Below are 23,472 nucleotides of genomic sequence, written 5' to 3' on the forward strand. Positions count from 1 at the left end.
GTTGTCTGCAGTGCTTCTGATATGACGAATAGCTCTGTTCCCACCCCAACCCCCCCCTGCCTCTATCACTGCATACGAGAAACTGCACTAACCCTTCCTCACCATAGTAAAGACTTTCCCTATACTGTGGTTTCATTCAAACACACAGCAAACATCCTGTAACCTCGACCGCCTGCAGCATCCCCTGAAGAAGTCAGGTTTTACACCTCATCCTCTCACTGCCTGCAGGGTGCCATCTAGGCGACAGTAGACTCCTGCAGCTGACAGAGAAAGACGGGGATAAAAAAGGTGTTGACTTGGTAAGAAAGGAGTAGGCAGGGATCTCTAGTGGCTGTAGGAGTTCAGACTTCATGGCGGGATGAAGTATTTTCTTTTAGAAAGTGAATGACACTTGCTGCATAGTTTTTTAATGCTGCTGCACTATTTGAATGCCTATTATTGGATATGAGTAACAGTCCCTGAAAAAATGCCTATGAAATAAATCTATATTCAATAAAATATTTTCTTTCAAATAAGATTAAGAAATAAAACAGCTCCAGTTTGAGAAATCATTAACTGCTGCTGAAACAGAGTCTGAATTTTCACAATACCCTTACTTCTGAAGTGGTGAATGCCAGGAATAGACTTGCGACATGACTCTAGGATTTATTTCACCAAAGTACATACAGTTTTCTAAGCCTGAGGACTAAGAAAAAGCCTGGCAAAATTCTTAAAAAAATTCTCACAGAAAAATCAGAGTCAGGAAAAATGTCGTTATGTGCTTAATGAACCAAGAACCCTATAGGAAATTACTGATACTTAAGGGAACCAGGTTTACAAAACTCAAAAGTTCTGACTGGGGGCAGTGGGATAGGGGAGGGATAGAAGTCAGCATTCTTGTTTTTGTTGTTAATCTTGGCAATATTTACAGCTGGTCATGGCTTCCCAACGCACAGACAGATCCAGTGGAACTCTCCCAACGTTCAATTATTGGTTTCCACTGCAAAGAAGGGTGCACTTTACTTCTCTAGAAGTCCTCTCTTGTTGAAAGCATTGCAAGGTTATTTCAGCTTAAACCTGTAACTTTCAAAGACTTCTAGAACTAGTAATCAAAATGAATTTCACAACACTTATGCGAACGAAGTAAACAATTCACCAACTATGTATTGCAATAAAGCACCCAGCCTTTTACAAGGTTATAAAGTTTCTAAACAAACATTATACAGCAACGTCATGCAGTAGATGAGATATACAGAACAATATTGAGCTAAGTATTTGCATGAATAACTGACCTGAGGCTATACTTTAGCTTACATAAACTGCATGAGTTCATGAATGATCATATGTATTCAGAACCTCAGTACTTGAGCTTATGCATAATTTGGAAATAGAAGGAAATGTACTTAGAGACCAATGTGTCATGACATGGGATCATCTATGGATGAACTCTGGAATTTTCTTTGGCATTTTCTTCCCAAGGTATTGACTTGACACAACTGCACTTAGGCAGAATTACAACATAAAAGAGCTTTTTCATATTAAGTAAATTGCAGTGCTGAAATGGAGCCCAAAAGACATATATTTTAACTAAATATTTCATATAATTATTGAGTCTGCAGCAGCCACTAGTGTCTCTCTGCATTTCCCATATTTCACAACTTGAAAATAATAGGTGATAGGTAAACCATCAAAGACAGACATAAACAACAACCATAAACCAGACAAAACCATGAAGATGCATTGGCAAAGGTAGTATACTTCAAATTGAAGCCATCATTTTAAAATGAAAATTTAGAATGTTTGATGTGTTTGTTGATAGTATTCGATCCTGTATTGCTTCAATGAGTATTTGTAGTATTTGTTTAGGTTGTGATCAGGTTAAAAATACGCGTAGAAATAGTATAGACCTGTTTACAGAGCAAAGCTAAATTAAAAGTTCACTATGAAACTATTGCTGTTATTTTCTCCAGCCTCAGACTTTGATGTTTTCTTTTATGATTCTAAGACGATTTACATTGATATTCTTTATTGTATTTACATTCTTATTAATACCATGCCTGACAACCCTGTAATTTATATTCATCCTCAGACCAGCCCTATGAAATACTGTTACTTTCCTCATTCTGTTGTAGATAAGAAAGAGAAAGATTAAATGACTCGCAGGCTTCTTTCTCAGCCACTTTCCTCTCCAACCTCTGCTTAAGCCCAGTTTCATTGCCTGGCATTTGTCTTCTTTGGCACATTCATTATTTCCTTCCCAATAAGACTTTTTTTTTAAAAAAAATACATAAACTCATTGATATTATCTTTTTTAAATGACACAAATCTATCATGATGACTCATTCACTTATGCTAAGCTGAATATTAGAGACAAGACTTGTAAATAATGAGAACGGAAGAGAAATATAGAGATGCAGTTTTTCATAAAGGCGTTTGTCTTCTGGTAAATGTTACAAGAATCACAATCTTAAATGACATCATTTTTACAGCTCTGCTGTCTAAAGCAAAACAAGTGTCATAGAAAACTTCCTATGATAATGTTATGAAACTTGCTCCATCATCATTTCTTCATGCATTTATACTTCAGTCTTACCAATATTTGATTAACTTCAGCTAGCTAACATCAACTTTAGTGCTATCTTATTTAGAATTACTGTTTTACACATTGTAAATTTTTATTCTTTTGAGATTACATAATAGGTTTTTACTGGCAGCTCTTGAAAATAGTGATTTATAAGGTTACAAAGGTATGACTTTTTCCCTTAGTATGCCTCACTCATATGTGTAGTTATAACATGAGAAATCTACAGCTCTTAACTCCTATTTTATACACTGGAATAGTGGGTGCAGAAGTTACACCAGAAGGGCTTTTAGTGGAGGCTGAGTGGCAGAAGATCAAAGCTGGTATTAGGGAAGAAAATCAGGTCTTAAATTCCAATGCCATGCTCCTGTAAGCATGTTGCCATCCTGGTGTAGAGGTTAGATAGACAAGAGCTGCTGAGAACAACTGTTTTCATACTCTGGTGTGTGAAAATTAGCTTAACTGAGACTCTTTAAAAACAGATCATGAAAACCAACATCATCTACTGCTTGCAAGGAGAGCAATACTCAACATTTATGGAGAGTGCATTATTCTTTTCTCTTGTCTCCTCAGGACTGGATGATTGAGAAGATATAATGGTTTATTACTGCCTCTGTAAACTAATTCAGCTCAGTAACCCTACAGAATCCTATTCCATTTAGCTAGATTTTTTTTACCAAATTAGCAAACTCCAATGTCACCTCCTCCCCAAAAACATCTGCAAAACAGAATTAGCATCTGTGTTACAGTGATCCAATTAAAACAGAAAGACTGAAAAAAGTGAGCATACAGAGAACAATTTCCCCGAAAAGAATTTAAATTTAAGTACTAGCATTGGCCCAGATTTACTATTGTCCCAAACGAAGTGAGCACAAAACATTATCATTCTGCCAATTTAATGTTTCAAACTCAGTAAAGACCACCTGAGCCATATTAGATCATTGTCCACTTTGCCATAATATTTGAATAAAATACAGTCCCAGTAAAACTTATAACCATCTTGAAACCATACCTGTGCCAGTGATTATTCACCCCAAATTTCAGGTCCTTGTTCCAGTGTTATAATTTGAAAGAGAAATGGGCAGAAGACAAAAGTGCGCACATGACTGCCTACTTAAACTGACTGGGCTTCTTCTGCTTGTGATGCCAGTGAGGCAGACATGATATTGTACTAGCTTCCACAGAACAATTTTGCATCCAATCCATGCACTTTTGAAGCTAATGGGAAGAATTAGTTTCCTTCTCATGTCTCTCTCTATTTCACATAGTTATCCAGCATGTTACTTGGCTTGAGCAAAGGATTTCTTAGCATGAAAATGAATTTATTGCTTAGTATTCTGAAACAGTATTTTTGTGTGCAGAGACCTCCATAAATTGAGTAAGTGTGGTCTGTGGCTGCTTGCAATACCTTTATCTGGCAAGTCTCTGGCAGCAGTAACTAACTTTACTTTTTTAATTCTGCCAGAATTAATTTCTGGGTTTTTTGTGTGTTTTGTGTCCTTTTTATTAGTAAGGCAGCAAACTTTGTATAGTCATGATGAGAACTAATCATAATATGTATCAAAGTTGCTTTGGTAAAAAATGCACATTCATTTCCTTTATAAACTGTATTCACTTTTTATAATATTGAATTACAACCTATTATAATCTGGAAAAAATGAAATGAAACTTCAGTGTATATTAATATACTAATAAACTTCAATGTATATTAATACCTTGAAGTAATTATAAGTAATTATACTTAAAATGTGTTAATATTTAGGAAAGAACACACAAATATTCAGGAGTGCTTTCTAATATATAACTTCTAATGATGAATGAAAGAAGGAGTAAATTTGGAATTATCATTATGTTTCTTCCCTTTTTCTGTTTTGTATAATAATGCATTAGCATTAAGCTTTCTTTACTTTTAAAAATTCCTTTCATTTTCACCTTTACCAAAAAAAGGATTTAATTCTATAATATTAAACATGAGCTGTTCAGTACAGAAAGGGTCTGGAAAGAGCAAAAACCTGCAACTATAGAGCTGCAGATAGAAAGGATCAAAGGTCAAGCTTTGGGAAGACCTAAAAGACATTTATGGCCTCTAGATCCTTGATTTAAAAATATACTCTTGCTTGTATTTCAATTTCATGAAAAAATATATATAGGCATAAGTGTTGGATTTAGATACTGGAGAAGCAATTATACTTGATAAAAGGAAAATAACACGTACTTAGTCTATTTAGTATCTTCAGATTTGGTTTCTAACATGAATACAACTCAAATGATGCAGACGACACAGATGACCCCTTAAAAGTTCAGCAACCCCCACAGATGACCCCTTAAAAGTCAGGAGCAGCCGAGCTTCCAAAACCAAAACTACATTAGCTTAAACTGTAGAATCAACGGATTTTTCAGCCTCTTTTATGCAGCCCACAGCTTCTACCAGCCTCTACCGACCTCCCTCTGCATATTACAGCGCAGCCGCATCCCAGAGACAAGTACATTATACACTCTGTGGCTGATGAATCATTTCTATTTCTCAACCTGCTCTCAGAGTTTGATATTACATACCATCTGGCCACAGCATTCATAAATGAGGTTTCAAGGAAGTCATCTGATGGCAGAACAGAAACGGCCTTGCTAAGCAGCAAAGCTACTAATCGATAGCTGGAAGACTTGAAAGTGGTGTTTTCATGAAAGGAAAATCCCACATGATCCTGGTCTAAGCACTTATTACAGGAGGATGAAAATGCTCTCATTTCTCTTACTGGTGTAGACACTTTAAAAGCAAACATGTTTATAATGATGCTTTTTCCTGGTTTTGGACTATTATTCAATTACTTTCTGCCCAAAAGAATGCAGGGGGTTTTTGCCAGCATTTCTACTGCTTCAGATGCTTTTTCATTTACTCTATCATTTGTCTTGTCTTGGACTTTCCAGCCATTGCTCCTGTGTCCCTAACCTTATTTTAATCTCAGTTCTGAACTCTCCTCTTCCTGCTTTTTCTGCCCAAAATTCGTGCATCTCAACTATTGTGGAAATGCTCATACTTTGTCTATTTTTGTTGAAAAGCTCATCGACCTTTCTTCAAAAACCACCAAAAACCCCATTTTTATGGCTTCCTGTCCCTTGGCTCTGACTGAGACATGCAAAATCTGAGGGAAGTGTTCAACATAACAGATTTTGACATGGAAATTTAAGTCTTTTTCAAGTTTCTTTTTCAATAAATAGAGGAAGATAGACTTATCGGGGGAGTAATCAGGAGAAGGAGTTAAACACTGAAGTCTTGAGTTGCCCTTTGCAAGAGCTTTTCTCTCAAAAGTGTGAGCGAGATATTTTGACTGTGATGGTTTATTGGGGGAGTCATGTTTGCTTGACTGTGGGCACGTGCATGGTGTGTGAGGGAAGGAAGGAAGAGAGAGTCACCCGAAATGGTGCAATTACACTGAAATCTCTTTCTAGGGAAAAAGACGTGGGGAATTGTGGTCACCTTAGAGGAAAAGCACGTAAACCAGGTTCTCTGTCCTCCCCATATCTTTCCTCTCTGGTGGATATAAAAGGACCTTCAAACCACAGTTGAAAGTTAGCTTTTGGGAATGATTATTTAAGACCATCTCTAATTTTAAGCATACAGGAAACACTTTTTTTTTTCTTTTTGTCCTAAAAAACTCCAAACTTTTCAGTAATTGCTTAAAGATAACTTGTGCAAACTGGAAATTCTGAACTTAAAATTAAAAAACCCCTCTTTTTGAACCAACATTGCATTGCCATTTATGATAGTGTAGGGAAAGAAATATCTTTCTGGGATTAAGAAAAACAGAACGTGTGTGCTGTCACTTAGGGGTGTTTATACTGGACTATTTTTATTGCCTGTAAGGCCATGAGGAGCAATTAACACTTACTCACCGTCAACTCGCAGCTGGCTTCAGCTAAAGTTTTAATCTTTGAGTAATAGAGCCACAATTTTCAAGATGGTAACCATGGATCTAGCATTTAATGGCAGCCACCATTCCAAAAAGACACCAACAACAGACCATTGTGTAGGACATGCTGAAAATTTTATGTGCTGTGAAAGTACATAAAACCTAAAGTCTGTTTTGTCTTAGCCACAGAGCTAATACCGCCATTATGGCTGAATCCACAGGCTGCTATTGCTCCATACCTCTTTTTCTCATTACTAGATTTTATAAGTCTAAAGAAGGAACTTACCCGTGCCTTCTGCTCCATCTCCATCATTAATCTTTCATGTTGCTCTGCTATTGCCAGTGTTGCAGAATGGACTTTCTGATATATCATTTCTCCTTCTCGTGTCTGAAAGGTGAACAGCCCTTCTCCTGTGTCACACATCCTGCAGTGAGATTTAAACAGAACGGAAGGAAAAAAAAATGAGTACTGTGTAATTTGTATCTAACTATTATAAAAAAGTGCACACCTTGTAGTAGAAAATGCCAACTTTTGTAGTTAAAACTCTGGAATTCTGAACATTGGCAGTTTTTTTTACAATTGAAGAGAGACATATTCCAAGAGATGTGCAAAACTTCATGAGCCTAACCTTTAGATTCAACCATCATCTGGAGAGTGAAAAAGAAGTTTTATCATAGAATAAAAACTTGAGGTAATACAGTCCGCTATTTCCAGCATTGTTTCAAATGTCTGCACTGGTAAGTGGGACAGATAAATTTAATTTTCTTAACCAAATGATGCCAGAAGTACATAGCACATCATGACTTTGAAAAGCTGACATTTTAAGAGAATGTTGACCAATTAAAAATGCTATTATAGTTAATCACTACAAAAAAGCTGTATTGAAAGACAGCATTAAGAGGGTTAATTTACAACTGTCTCTGTTAGTACATTTATGTGAGGCAGTGTCTAAAGCTATCTTGATAATTATAAAAAACATTCAGTATATTTGACAATAGGAACAGTATTTTTGTAGTGTAAGATTAAATTGTGAAAAAAACCACCAGAAATAAAATTCACTTTCTTCTTTTGAGAGAGCAACTGCTCTTATCCTTATCTGTGGTATCACTGTAGCTGTAAATTCAACAACAAAGATGGCTGGGAAATATAGAAAATGGGAGTAAACAACAGTGTTAGATCATTGAGTGACCATTACTTTGAGGATACATATATCTGGTGTTAAACAGTGGTGCATTTTGTCATATTTATATTAGTAGTTCCATTATATTATCAGTGTCAGATTTCTGTATTTTTATAGACTTGAAATTTTAGAAATGGGATTAAAAAATCATTTTTCTTTGGTCTGATACTTCCTGTAAAGATTTTCTGTTATCTGTGAAAGAATATTGTTGACTTGAGTCACTGATGCATAATACCCTTCAACAACAAAAAGATTTTGATTTGCCTTAAAATACCAGATTCCTTTAATGTTTTAGTTGCTTTTATTATAATTAGCAGTCTAATTTTTTTTTAATATCACAGCATATCCAGCATGGCCCCCAAAAGCCTAAGGCATAAAGACCTGCAAAGCATTTTAGAAAAATGTGTCCTAAATAGTCCAACATTCTAACAATTTTTTAAATATCAATATCTTTAGAGTTTGCATCCCATATTCTGTAAGATTTTTCATATATTAAATCTTATAAAATATTTTCCTGTCAAATGAACCTATAGATCTATATTGTTTGAATTAAAGAGTCATTTAAGTATGCTTCCTGACATATTGCATGCACGCACACACACTATTACATTGCAGCTTTTTGAAAATGGAATATTTTTTTCATGAGACCTCTTTTTGTCAAATTAGAATACAGTTTCCTACACAATTTTAATTCAAGACATGTCTGAAAAGGACTATTGTGCCATGTAAGAGACTACTAAGAGTTCAGCAGTTGCTTTTGATGTCAAGGTTGACCAGTGAAAAAAACACCTTATTAACCCTTAGACAAGCTTTGCCTATTCACTGGAGGAGATGTGTTTTTGTGAGCCTCCTATAAAGAACTTATGCATGGCTGGTTTTGGATGACCAGAGAGTGCTGGAGACAGAAACAGATAAAACAGAGGTGCTTCTGGAAATTACCTGGTGAATATACTTAGTAATGATCAACTGAGGTGTTGAAAAAAAAGTCACAGTCTTAAGAATCGGTGATTCATGATACCATCCACAAGGATATTATCCATAATTCTGGAATAAAAATAGTCTTCCCCATCTCAAGATGTAAAGAAAATACAATCCACATCATAGACAGATATACAGGTAAGACAATTCAGTGTTAATGTGGTACACTAATTAATAGACTAAAAAATAAAAGCTTTTGTATTAAATTCCAACAGAGATCAAGATCCCTGCTGTAAACATTTAAAATATTTTATATCCTTAGCCACAATTCTCCAAAGAGCTTCTGGTAGAAATAAAATGTCTCCAGAGTTTTGCGACATTATGGCAACAGCCTTTCAGATCCCTCAGGGCATCATATAGCTGGTGCTCTGCTTTTGTGTAAAGAGATCTTAATAAAATTCAAACACCGTGAAATAGAAAGTCTGGAAAAAATGACTAGGTTTCAGAAACTGAAGCAAAATATGATCTTTTTCTTATTTTCAAAGGATGAAAACTCCTACAGGGATAAAAACAAGGAAGCAAGGAACAGGGCGTGATGAAGATTCAGGCGTTAAGCTGCTTGTTTTGACTGAGCAAAACCTTGCCACCACCACACCAGATAAGGGTCTGTACCACCTGCATGAGCCCTGGTTGGCAGCAGTGGTGCAGGATGTGGCACAGGACGGCACCACGGGGCCTGCTTCCCAACCGCAATGGGTGATTGTGGCTGATGTGTCATGGCAACGTTGGAAAGCCGTTGACAGCAGCCTTCCAGTATCTGGACTGTGGGCTTCCTTGGCTAATGATGGATGAAATGCACACAGCTGCTCAAAACTGGAGGTGGAGGAGAATTATGGGCATGATTTTTTAAAGTGCTGAGTACCCCTAAGTAGCTTTGAAGTTTAAAGGGACTTGGAGCCCCCAAGAATGAAGCAATCAGTACCTGGCACATCTGAGTTCTGTAAAAGCAAAACATGTTAGAATAAAACCATTAAAACCATGTTAGAATAAAATCATTTTCAATTCTATTGTAATTATGCCACCAAGAGCAGTGGCATGTTTTAGGGTTAGTTAGAAGCACCCCTAGGCATGACGAAGATGGGGACAGGGAAAGGGGTAAGTGGTACTTTTCTAAGCTTAAGAGTTTTGCCGAACAAACAGAGGACCTTTGCTCATCTGGCCAATGGGAAAGGGCAAGCCCATGTGCTGAAACACAGTTCTCGTTCTATTTACAGTCCAAATACAGACAGCAGAACAAATAGACTGTTTTCACTACAGCCTCTTAAGTGCCAGATATATTGAAAGCCAGAGTTTCGGATTTTACTTTGTTAATGTGTTGCTTTATTATGACAGAAAGTGAAACAACTATAGGTAAATTCAAATTTCTCTGTGTTTAATGCATTTTTTTTTAGCTGCGTCCCTTTAAGTTGCTTTGAATTATATTTTAAAATAAATCAAATAATTGCTGCTTGGATTTTTGAGAAACCTTTAAAAAAATCTGCTTTCTGCCAATCTTTTAAAATGAAAATGACATTTTCCAAAGAATAGAGACTCCAAAACTTGTCATAAGACTTCCAAAACTTGTCACAATTTTGACTTTTTGATATCCTGCAAAATGGTTTTCTACATTTTTGGTACTTAATAAAGAAATATTTGTTAATGATTTTATGTTAATTTAGTAATATTTTCATAACTTTCACATTTCCTAGAATCACTCTAAAGAAAAGACAGAAGAAAAATGTGGGACTCTTCTTTTCCTGATACTGCCACAGCTGTACACTGCAGCCCAACCAACTCAGTATGACCTTCACTGTAAAAAAAGTTTCAATGATTTTGTGTATTTTAATTTTTTTATGAGAAGCTAACAGTCTGCAGATGCTTGAAATGTGCTATGTTAGCTTCTCTATTTCTGTGTTTTCCAGCTTTAAAACAGGGATGTCATTAACCTGTGCTTTAGGATATTTAAGGATTCAATGCATTAAAATGTATGAAGTGCTTTGACTGAAATAGGAAAGTGCATTTTTTTTCTGTATTATTACCGAATGATATAACTGGGCAGATGGATGTAGATAAAGAATGTTACAAATCTTTTTTTTGTTTTTTTACTTCTTAAAATACTGCCACAGCTTCTCACAACCATCATTGTTAGTAGACCTGTGTCAAGAGCCAGAGGAAGGAATAGAGCGAAGGTGAGAGCTAAGCTTGTGGCTCAGGAAAAACTGGATTCAGAGATTAACAGTGAAAGTTCTTGCTTTTCTCAAAGGTGGGGTTTCTGCTCAAGCCAAAGAGATCTTTTCCCACCAGTATTGCCAGATTCTTGTGCAACATTTCCCAAATTCACACAAGCATTTCCCACTGCCTCTGCTCACGACAGTAGCTTCAGTCTTTTTAGAGCAGCATCAATACTAAATATTCTAATAACCCTGCAGAATTCCCTTCAAAAAGGAAACTTTGTTAACTTGACTTGACCACCATTAACAAATGGTACTTTTTCCCAAATAGAGGTTCATGCTCTCATGTCATGGTTGAAATATTTAAAAGTTTAATAAACAGCGCAATATTCAGCAACTGCATGAGAGGCCAAGGATTTGACATCTCAGCTTCACTTCACTACTTCAGTTAAGGGTAAAATGCATTCGCACAAAAATGAAGGTTGTCTGAAAACTAAGATGCTATAATTTGCTCTAAGTCCTTATTTTAAAATAAAGCCTAAATGAAAAATGTAACAAAAAATTTTAGTTCTTCATATAGCTAGACCTATTTTTAAAGGATTTGAATGATTTCTTTTTACCCACAAATAATTCAGCATTAAAGAACTAATGGCTGATTTGTAAACTCATTACACAAAAGTATATAAAAGTACATACAAGACTAAAAAAAGGTAAACATCCTCAAATAGGCAGTGAAAAAATATCATAAAAACCTGTTAATATTAATATTACTGTGACTGTAAACCTGTTACTATTCATTATTATGAATAACTATCGTTATTAATAACTAATACATAAGAAATTACTACTACCCTAGGTTAACTTTTCTTGTTCTTAAAAAAAAAGGACTTCAAATTTTTAAGTGAGAACAGATCATGCATAGTTATTGTCCAGTAATCAGAGTCCTAAGTTACTAGTACCAAACTGGATGTAACTGGTGTTTCATCGTTCAGACCTGATGTATGAAAAATTATTTCCTTTAAACAGTGAAGCTGTTTGCTCAGGCACTTCAAGGCCCAGAAATGAAATTAGCTAGTGCTTATTTCCTGTATGCTGAAGAAGGTTACTCAGATGCCACATATGGGACCAGATCTGCTACTGTCACACGACGAGTAGTAAATAAAAGATGGCCGTTCTTTAAAGCCTTGAAGCTGTGGCTGTCAGGCGGGAAAAAACTAATTGGCATGCAATGCTTAACTCTGAACTGAGACACTTATTTCTTGTGTTGCTACAGCTTTGATTTTCTCAAAAGTGGTGGAAACTAGCAATTTTGTCTCCAACTTAATTAGATTATCAGTGGAGACATGCAAACACTATCTCTCTGGTGGATATCAAACTTTTGTTCTTTCCTTGTTTGTTGTTATCTCAACTTGAGCTAAGCCATTTTGACAGAAATCCTGTTTGTTCTTTGTGTTGAAGGATGTTACACACAGCATACACTAAAGACAGGCTAGCTAACCAGTAGACCTCACTATAAAATGAATGCAAAGCTCCCCTGAGGGTCCAAATTCTTTGCTTATTCCAGCCTTCAACACATGCTAGCTTGCTTCCTCTGAAACTTGTTCTTTTCTGAGAAAATAAAAAAAAGGAAAGCAAGTAAACTCTTTGTGGCTGGGGCATATTTAGATAAAAAGCTCCCTTTATACCTAGGAATACTTACAAAACAACTGCAAAATAAACTATGTACATTTTTATAAAATTGGAAGTCAGCTTCTATGTTGAAAGGATAGAAAAGCAGAGGAAGAAATAAGAAAATGTTGGTAGAATCCTAACTTACAATAAAGCAAGCAAAAAAGGGATACATTTGATGGGGGAATCAATAAGAAAAAAGATAACTACATAAATAGGATATGTGTGGGACCTAGGAAAGGTGTGTGGGTGAAGCAGAGAGAAGACAATGAATGGGAAATGTGCTCAAAGTGTAATTGATTCAGGTATAGAACTTCAACTTCAGACATGGTTAGAAAGACCTAAAGTTGGGACAAGGTCAGTGAAAGCAGTGACAATGTCTTATGAAAAATCTGTGAAAGGGAAATGAAGATTGCCAACACAGCAAAGAAACAATATAAAGGGTAACATCCTGAATAACAAGACAAGGACTCTCTAAATCTTCTGTGTGTCACCTGTTACTCATACCCAATGTGAATAATGAGTTAGATTGCAATGCCTTGCTGTCAGCATTTCAGAGTTTTATCCAAAGTGCCAAATGGGTATCCTGGCAATTTTATGATCTGAGAAGAAAATAATGAAAATTATCTGATATATGAGGCATCTGCTTGCCCCCCTTAATGATGGTTATTTACTGGCAAGAATATACAACACGAAAAAGTAATTATGCATGGTATCTGCTAATTGGTGGCTATAGACATTCCCCCATAACATTTATTGTCATGTTGTTGCACATCAGCTGAGGCGGGTAACTTTCCACTGTTCCTGCACATGCTCATGAGATATAGATAGAAGTGTTTAAACTTAAATTAACACTCATGTGGAATCTCCTTGAATTTGGCCCAAAATAATACAGGGAACATGGAGTATTACCACACCTCTGATATGGCTCAGTAACTTGATCATGGAGCTTAGCCCTGAAGATTCGTTCAAGGTCAGTTCTTGTATTTCTTGAGTCATCCTCAGCATTTTCAACTAAAAGAACTAAAGAATCTCTCATACCATCAAAGCAGCTTTCCTAATAAGATCATTTATGGCAACATTTTGCAATTCTGAGAAGTAAAATGCTCAGCGATGGAGTGGAAATGAGTGATGATTTGCTCCCAGGTAGCTGGGATTTCATCACTCAGAGGAATCCAGCAGACTTGCTCTAATATTTCGTAGAGGACCTTAGTACTTTCCAAGTGATAGCTGCATATCTTTTTAAGATATTATATGCAGTTGCCGTAACAAAAATCTTATGTGCTACTCTGATAAATACACTGATGGTCTTTCAGAACAGAATTTTCCCTCTAAAAGGGAGATTTTTTGTGAGAATTGTGTCTTTTCACAATAAGATTATTTCTTTTTCTTCCTAAACCAAACAACCATTTAAGTTGTATAATATAATATAAACAGAAATTTTCTCATGAAAACATGTTTTTATTTGTTTTGTCAGATGGGAGAGATTTCTGTATAGTGCTAGTGGTAATTATGCCTCTTGGGATATTTTTTCTTCTCATTGCCTGTGCTACCTCTTCTATCGCTGTCTCTGCGCTGCCCTCTGTGATAGCATATTTAGACTAGTGGGGCATATATCACGCTGCTAAAACTTCAGGGACACTAACCCAAGCATGTCAGATGCTTTCCACTTTTTGCTTAATGGGAGTGCAGAAAGCAGGCTATGTCTTTCTCTGGACTTTATCAATGATTGGCCACTAGCACTATAATTCATTTCCACTGAGTTTATCCATCCCTGTCCATCATAAGACACAGCGGAAAAAATTGTATTTACTTTTTTTTCCCAAGGTTCAATTTTGATAAGAAGGAGGATTCTGTTGGGGACTTGTTTCAGATCACTTTCACAGAATCATAGAATCATAGAATCATAGAATGGTCCAGGCTGGAAGGGACCTCCAAAAGCCATCTAGTCCGACCTCCCCAGAGTCAGCAGGGACACCCCCAACTAGACCAGGTTGCCCAGGGCCTCGTCCAGCCTCACCTTGAATATCTCCAGGGATGGGGTCTCAACCACCTTCCTGGACAACCTGTTCCAGTGCTCCACCATCCTCACAGTAAAGAACTTCTTCCTAATAGCCAATCTAAATCTGCCCTTTCCCAACTTAAAGCCATTGCCCCTCATCCTGTCACTGCAGGCCTTTGTAAACAGACTCTCCCCAGCCTCCTGTAGGCCCCCCTCAGGTACTGGAAGGCCTCTACACAGCCGGGCAACATTCCTATACTCTTCCCAGGATGCCTGCCCCTTCTTCCATTTTCTGTGTAGCTCCATCTTGCCCTTTAGTTTGACCAGCAGGTCACAATGGTCTCTTGCCCTCCTTGCCCAATTTCCTACATGTCAGGATTGAGATCTTTTGTGCTCTATAGAGAGCATCCTTAAAGATCTGCCAACTTTGTTCCACTCCCTTGTCCCTGAGGGCCGTTTCCCATGGGGTCCTATTTATTATCTCCTTGAAGAGCTGGAAGTTTGCTTTCTTAAAATTTAGAGTCCTAACTGTGCTTCTTGTGGGTTTCAAATTTCTTAGGACAGTGAACTGCACTAGGACATGATCACTGCAGCCCGGGCTGCCTTCAACTTTGACATCCCTTATGATTTCTCTTGCATTTGTGACCAACAGGTCCAACAATGCATCTCCTCGAGTAGGGCTGTGAATTTCTTGTCTCAAGAAGTTGTCATCTAGGCACTCTAGGAGCTTCCTATTCCTTTCGGTATTCCTACCTGCAACGAAGGGTATTGATGAAAAAATTACCTGTCCCCCTGATTCCTCAATCATTTTTCTCAGTGCCTTGAAGTCCCTTTTGATTGCTTTTAAACTTCTGGTGTCAACTCATCACTTCCCACCTGCATAACTACTAGGGGATAGTAACCAGAAGGCTGCACCAGACTAGGCAGTCTTTTGGCTACATCTCTGACCAGTTACCTGCTCTGACCAGCAGACTTCCCTGTGGAAAGGATGCGGCCGACATATGGGGCCCTCTGTTCCCTTCGGAAGGGAATCACCAATAACAATTACCCTCCTCTCTTTTTTTCTTAGGGTAGAAGTTCTGAAGAGAGTGGGGGGACTGATTGGCTTCAGGCAACGCCCCAGATGGTGTTTTTTCTTCCTTCTCATTCGCCTCAACCTCCAGTGCCCCATACTTTTTGTGCAAGGGCACACATGTCCTTCACCTGGGTTCCAGGAAGGCAGCAGACTTCCTCTGAGGAGGGCCCACCTGGCATATTGGGCCCTCTGTCCCCATCAGGAAGGAGTACCCAACAACTTTCATTTGGTTGATACCAAGCTTTCCCATCTATTCTCATTAAAATGTTCTTATTTATTGTAATTACTTTGATATGTCAGAATAAATGTAACTGGTGCTGAATAGTCAAAGATAGTAACTCATTCTCAATGCTAATTAAAGCATAAAAAGCAGAAAAGATTATTTTATTGAAGTAATGCATAAAAGGTAGGATGTGGAGACTGATATGTAATTATGAAATATAGCCATACACACTAGTAAACATGATGTGCAGAGCCTGTTTTCTATTTCCTAGAGCCTAGAAGCAAAACTATAGTCAATAAGAGAATTGTTATTCCGGAGTCTAAGAAGTTGAATCCCAAAAACTTTACTATGACTTTACCTACATTTTTTGTCTCTTCCTGCTTATAGACTAGTTTCATAAAACGTGACCTAGACATTTTGATGAGGAAGATTGAATTATGCTATTTGTGCTTTATTACCTCTAAGTAAGAAGGATGCTTGGTTGCATATGCAAATTACCCTCTTGTGTCAGTATTCAGTTATTAAGAAATCAGTCTAAGTAATTAATGCATATGTATATGCAAAACAAGCCACTTTATGGAGACTTTTTACCATTTAAAATTTTCTTTAGAATAAAAAAAAAAATCATATATTACACAAAAAGGAATTTAAAGGAATAATAAAACCAATTGTTGATATGTTCTTAAATACACAAGACATTTGCATTTTTGACAGTTTAATTAACAGAACAAACATGATAATGTTGTTAGGTAATTAGTTCTGTTAGTTTTTAAAGCTCAAGTCTTGCTGGTAACGATGAAATACTATTTAACTGTGTCTTGGACAAGTATCTATTCTTACCAGCTCCCTGAAAGATACACCAAGCACACATATATTACTAATAATATTTTAGCACAGAAGCAGCAGTTACGGTTGGCTGTACAACAAACAGACGAATGAAAAACGTTGGCCTGAGAAAAATAAAGAGATTGAAAAGACTACAAGCAGCTAAATTTTTTGATTAAATCTTTTCACTCATCATGGTTTAGCTATTATTTGTTATTTCAATTTTGAATGAGAGGAATATAAGTTCGAAGCCCTGGAAGCTGTGGTCATATTCAAATGCAGATATTTGCTACAGGATTTCTGCCACCCTGTTCAGAGCCAATATTCCCCAACGAAGACAAACACATCACGTAACAATATTACTTGCTGTCCTCAGTAGCAGAACACAGGTGAAGAAATGTTAATCTACATGAATATCGCTGACTTTGACAAATACAAAAATGTTAGGCATAAAACCCAAATAAGGCCATTACTGGTTAAAATAAATTATAATAATGCAGTAAGTACAACAATACAGGAGCCCTGTGGCAGTGCATCACTACTTGCTACAACAGAAGCAATAAAACATAGTGGCCCAGGATCATTTTTTCTTTTTTTTTCCTTCCTATTTGGAGCCCTAAAGTCAGTTTTGTTTGGGACTACTCCTTGCCCATGGTGTCGCAGATGGAAATCCTCTTAGATGATACTCACTAGAGGCTAAATTAATTCTGAATGAAATGTGGCACAATTCTGAACTTACTCGATCTTTTCTCAGGAAGTAACAAGTTTTGTAAGAAGGAGGCATCTGCCAGTTAACAGATGTTAGCATAGCAACAGCCAAAGAACTAATATACATAGGTATAATTGTTCATTTTACTTCATCTTTGAGAAACTTGGGCTGCTTAGAAGCTATTACACTGGACACTATTGTAGAGGTGCCAACAATATTTGGAGTAATCGATTATGCTCAATCTACAAGTTAAGATAAAAAGAATTATTAAAAACCAGTTTTACATGTGCACATACCAATATGATATTAAGAATTTAACATAGGACCGCATTTGAAATGATCTACAAGACGATTTGCCCTATAGTGCTTCAATAACGTTTCATCTTTGTATTGAATGCTGTTAGAAACACACTACCCCTACCTCGATGCAGACAGATCTGTGTTTGTGTCATTGCTCTCCTTTGCATTTTGACAGTGAGAATAGGAAACAGATATTTCCTGCATTTTGATCAAAGTATAAGAATACATCCACCTAAGGAGAGGAGGCAAAATTTCTGGAGGGCCAAAAAGGAATGAACTAACACAATTAACATTTTTGATGGATGAATAATAGCAAGACAATAGAGGTAAAAATTATTAAGGAACTAATATAGAGCCAGGTTTAGAACCATAGAACCAGGAAATCAAAGTGAATTAGTCACACTTAATTATAGTGTATACTCAAAACATCTGTTTTCCTAGTTCATGGAAAATTAATGCTGCATTCTCTCTTTTCAAAAGTGGGACACGCAAAGTGCAAAGAAATCACGATCACACTGAGCACTCTATGTTGAGATTTTTGAGTTACGACGACTTCAAAATAAAGCCTTTCAATTGTTCTCCACCTGCCCTCCCAATTTAAATGCACTATCAGTAATGGTTTTGGCTACTTAAAGCATTTATGGTTTGCCACTCTCTGAAACTTTCAGTACAGTATGACTTTGTTGTGATAGGGATTTAAGTATTGCTGTCTTCTTTCAATGTCACTCTCCATCTTCAATGTGTGAGGGCTACTGCTTTGACCACTGTGGCCGCAGAGGAATTTCCAGAAAGTCATATGCAAATATTACGGGCACATAGGGTTGGTTCAGAGACACTCACCATGCTATGTACATACACTAATGAGTAATTAACATATGCTAATGATATCCAAGGACTCATCAACACTAATCTCAAAACTGGCAGATTGTCAAGTCCAGTTTGGGAGCAGACTGCCACAGTAGTAACCCCTGGGACAGGCGAAAGCACCAGAGATGAGACAAGGCAAGGATTTGTTTAAAAGAAAGGCTATATTTCTCAGGTGCTGACAGTAACAACTGCAGAACTTAGCTGAAGACCACATTTCTAATCTGAACTTTAACTAGAGATGCATACAGACACAAGGGGTCAAATAATACCTTTGGTGGTAAACTGGATGTGCAATAATAACATAAAAAAAATTAATTACAGAAAATGTACAGCCCCCCACCACAAGTATAAAACATTCATTGAACTTCCACCAATTTTCTACATGTGGTATTTAATTTAGAGAGGAAACATGACTTCCCTCCCACTTGTTTCAACTTTTCCTCTTTGATATAAGCCAGACAGAAGTGAAGCAGACAGATTTTTCTCTGTTGTCTCAATTGCAAACAGCAGCAATTCTGTTATGGATCAAACAAGTCACACTGCATTCACCTGGCCTCTCTGACTCCAACTCTGACTGTGTGTATCTTTGTGTTAATTCTTCCAGCAGTGAGAAAATTCTTTGTAAGGATTTCTCATTAACCTGATAGCTAAAATCACGTGTAGTCTGTGTCTCAGTAAGTAGCAACTTGATAAGGGCTTGAAAACAGTCAAAATATTTTTTGTAAACTTTTATACACAAAAGAGACTCCTTTCAATTACACAGGGGAGTGGATAGGGAAAGGTACAAGTGAATAAAACAAGCGTAAAACCAAAGAAACAAAAAATGCGTCATGCAAAAGAAAATCATCACAAAGAATCACACATATCTATGCAGAAAAAGGAGAGGAAAAGCATATAAAAGAAGGAAAATTAAGCAGAAAGCAGTATTTAGTTTAGTTACATACTTGAGTTCCCTGCATATTTTCTTATAATATCTTATATCTCATACAATCTTCCTTCTAAAACTTCATGGGGTGCAACAGCTACCCATTTTTTGACATTCTGATAAATGTGCATTTCCACGCCTGATTAGCAGCAGTTATGCTGATTAGGTTCTCTTAGTTAAATATCTGCTATAAGTACTGTGTGAAACTACTGACGCTGTACCGGATAAAGAAGCGTTTTATGTTACCTTTAGTCAGAACATTGGTTAAAGCAAAAAGCAAATATTCCCTCAGACCAGCTCTCTGCATAGCATGAGACACTACTAATTGACAAGAAATGCACCTTGACAAGTCCACCAGAAAAGTGGAAAAACAAAGACTGCAAAACAAATTTGGGACAGTGGAATCTAAAAGTATGAAATGCATCTTCTTTAACGCATAACATTTTTAAGCACAGCATGCCTGCTCTCCTCCCACAGAACTTGGGGCATTGTTAGAAAGCAAAATGAAAAAAGCAATCATCCTTTGCTTTGAAAAAACACTAACAAGCTACTTTTACACTGGAGCTTACTCCTCTAGTTCAATATTTCAGAGTTAAGGCTTCTACATTGCCTTAGTAATATTTTTATAAGAAATTTATAGCAGCCATGGAACTGCTCTGAACACTGGAATGCATCAGTCCCTTCTGTCTATGATACTGTATGCTAGGTTTAAAAAAATCCATGAACTATAGATGCAATACCTACTGGCTTCATCAAACATTTATATAGAGCTATCCAAAAAGGAAGCACTATAGGTGGCAGAAGACAAAGGGTGAAAATCCCCTACGTGCAGTATGATATATAATGGATATTCATTGTTCTCATGCAGCAAAATGTGACCATACCTTCCCTAGACATTTACACATAATAGCTTGGGTATGTTTGTGGCTATTTCATTTACGTCATTAAAACCATTTTGAGTATCCTATCTTTTGAATTATTTTCCCATTTTCTCACTCTGGAACATTCATATTGTAGGTATCCTTCTTATTATAGACAGAATATTAGTCTCAAGATAAATGATAATATACATTTCTATTTCTGTGTATTGCTATTTCTGCTCTAATTTCTCTGATGGTCCTTTTTACCAGCTATTTGACACTACTTCCACATGCACTGAGCACTTTTTTCTTGGCTGCCCTCCATTTCATCTGCGCTTCTAAGGCCAAGAGCTAATTATACTCATCTTTCACTTGTTCCTCTCTGAGAATTTGGTCCAATGGGGCTTAAAGAAGCCTCCCACAAAAAGGCAAAGTACCTGGGAAATGAAACATTCGAGATGGCATTGGCAACATCTGCCAACAAAAGCACTTATTCTGGCCAACCTCTTCTAGCTACTTTTTCCTTAGATCTTCTGCACACTCCGATTAGATGTTGCTCCTAAAATGCTACATGTATTCCAAAAGCTGCTACAGTGTCCTATCAGAAAACCAGCTACCTTTTGTTTTTACTCAAAAGCCTCTCCCTCCCTCCTTATTTCTGTCTTATGAGCCCATGCATACCACCACATTCCTATCTCCTCCTATTCTGTGTGTTTAGCCCATTCTGTTCCCCACCCCAAAACCCTTCCCTCCTATTTTCATCAATCCCTTGAGTTTATTTTAGTTCAAGCAAGCTGGTCCCCTTGCTGTCCAATGCGTGTGCAAAACAGCTTTAGCGCACTCATGCCCTGGTCCTCCCCAGACCAGTGTTAATTTGAATCACTGCTGTCACTCTTTATTCTCCAGTGCCAGTGACAGTACTCTTAGAAAAGTAAGTCACCGGAAAGATAGATGATCTAACCTGTTCTTTCATTAAATAAAGCTTTGGCACCCTCAGTCATCACCTGAAAGAATTTCAGGGTTTTCCAGTGAATCATGACCTAGACTATAAAGTTTTCTGCCCTTCAATCCCATTCCTGACAGTAAATGATACTTATGATCAGATAATGCCAATTTTATGAGTTTTTTAAATACTGCATAGTAATAAAAGCAGTTTTTCGGTAAGTGATAATTTTTATTTACTTTTATAGTCAATTTAATGAAATTTCAGCCATAACCACACATATTTCAGGAAAATAAAATCTCTTCTGTCATTCATCTCAAAATTTTGTTTTCAAAAAGTGTATCAGGGATCATTTAAAGTAACATTTTAAAGGAGAGGCATTTTCCAAGTTGGACAGAGAATACAAAAAATAAAATTTTTAAAATGTGAAAATCTGTTTTGTTGCACTGGTTCAAGCAGGCTATGTAAGTGCAATGTTATATTTGACTTTTTGGCCACTGACAGGATAATCAAGTAGATGAAGCATCTCGGTGAATTATAGCACTGTACTGAATTTTCTTCCATAAAGTCAGAAAGATCAAACGATGTTTGGAGCTGCTGAGACTGAGGGATTCCATTAGATGCTGCCTCTCCCTCCCCTCTTTCTAATAAGATGGAAGCTTTTTAGAAAATATGTGACAAATGACTACTCACAGCAGAAATAAATCACATACCACAGAGTACAGCATTATTAATAGTGCAATAATAGTAATAACTTACTGTGATAGCAAAGAAGTACTATTAAGAGGGACACAGTAGCTAATAGCATTTCCTCTAACAGGGGTTAAGGGACAAACCTTCCTTCAGTACCTTATAAATAAGCGGAAGATTAAAGAAGCCTGTGGAACCAGTCACCTCAAAAACAGCCTGACGTTTCCAGAATGCTACTGAGCAGGCACCTTTTGTAAAGTGCTCTCCATCTCCCTTATGTGCCAATATTTTGATAGTTTTTAGTTAATTTAAATGAGAGTGAGAGGACATTTAGTTGCAATAAGACTTGAGGGGGACATAATATATGATAATGCTAAGAGGGCTGCGCCATGGTTTTCAATTATTAGACTTATTTTCTCCTTAGCAAAATGCTTTGTGAAAACAAAACCTGGAATTTATCACATGGATTTGTATTCAATCAGCATATCCTATCACTATATGAAAAAATAAAAGGAATTACTCACAAATGGTCAATTTGCTGGTTCTTTCAGGTCTTCCTGTTTAGTTATATACCCATTTTGGGAAGAACACATTTTATATTATTTTATATGTCTTTAAACATATTTGTGTGTGTGTATCTGTCTTAGTAGCAAATGTTTGTGTATCAAAAAGTAACTTGGATTTCATTAAGGGTGCAATTGTTCAGAAGTGGTGAAGAACATATAAGAGCTTTTTAGCATGTTTTAAAGGTTTGAACCAAAATATCCTAGGTATTCTCTGTTTTTTATGGACATAAAAATAATAAAAAATAATAATCTTTTTCATACAAAAAGAAAATTTACTTTCACTAATTTACTTTCAATATTATTGTCTCATTTTTGTTTACCTATAGTTTTTTATAAAATATTTTTTCTAGTCAGTAACATAATTAATGAAATCATGAATTTAGTCAAGAAAATACTCTTTGCCTTCATGATTATTTACTGAGTACTGCATTCAAAATTTGTAAAAAACTACAACAATAGAAAAAATAATTAAAAAGTTATTAACCTTCACAGTTACTCAGATATTCCAACGCAGTCCTGGGTGCACTGAAATCACATACATAAGTATGTTTGGAAACACATATATATAAAATATACACATACATATATAGCTCTGTTTGTAATGGCATTCTACTTACTAATGAAAAGCCAGAGTACAACTACTGCAAAAAACAACCACCATGGAAATCTCCACACTAGAGTTTCTGCTCTCACACTATTACTATATCCGGAATACAGAGTTACTTCTGGAACCGCTATACATCTCTGACTGACAGTAAAGGCCAAAACGACTCTATTGACCTCTTTTTGAAGCAAAGTTACTCAGTATTCTCATCCTCAATAAAAGCTACGTTTTAGTGAAGCTAATCAAAAAAGTGTCAATTTATAAATGAGTTTGTGCCTTTGTGAGAACAATGCATTAACCCTAAAGAACAGGGGAAATAAGGTATTTATTAGGCAAACCTTCCAAGACCAGTCTGCTAAAGCAGTTTTCTTAGCTCACAAGTAGTAACTGGCAGTCATGCTGTACTCAACTTGATTCCAGTATAATCAAGGCCCAAGA

General features: G+C 36.6%; 1 protein-coding gene across 1 annotated transcript in view; it reads right to left on the reverse strand.

The window, feature by feature from the left end:
• DOK6 (docking protein 6) overlaps positions 1-23,472 on the reverse strand; it is a 143,612-nt gene that overhangs the window by 55,472 nt on the left and 64,668 nt on the right. Inside the window, exon 5 of the mRNA XM_014938635.1 lies at positions 6,755-6,893. Coding sequence (XP_014794121.1) covers positions 6,755-6,893 — 139 coding nt within the window. The remainder of the gene's footprint in view (positions 1-6,754; positions 6,894-23,472) is intronic.

The sequence above is a fragment of the Calidris pugnax genome, unplaced genomic scaffold, assembly GCF_001431845.1.
Source record: "Calidris pugnax isolate Ruff unplaced genomic scaffold, ASM143184v1 scaffold13, whole genome shotgun sequence".
Lineage (NCBI taxonomy): Eukaryota > Metazoa > Chordata > Aves > Charadriiformes > Scolopacidae > Calidris > Calidris pugnax.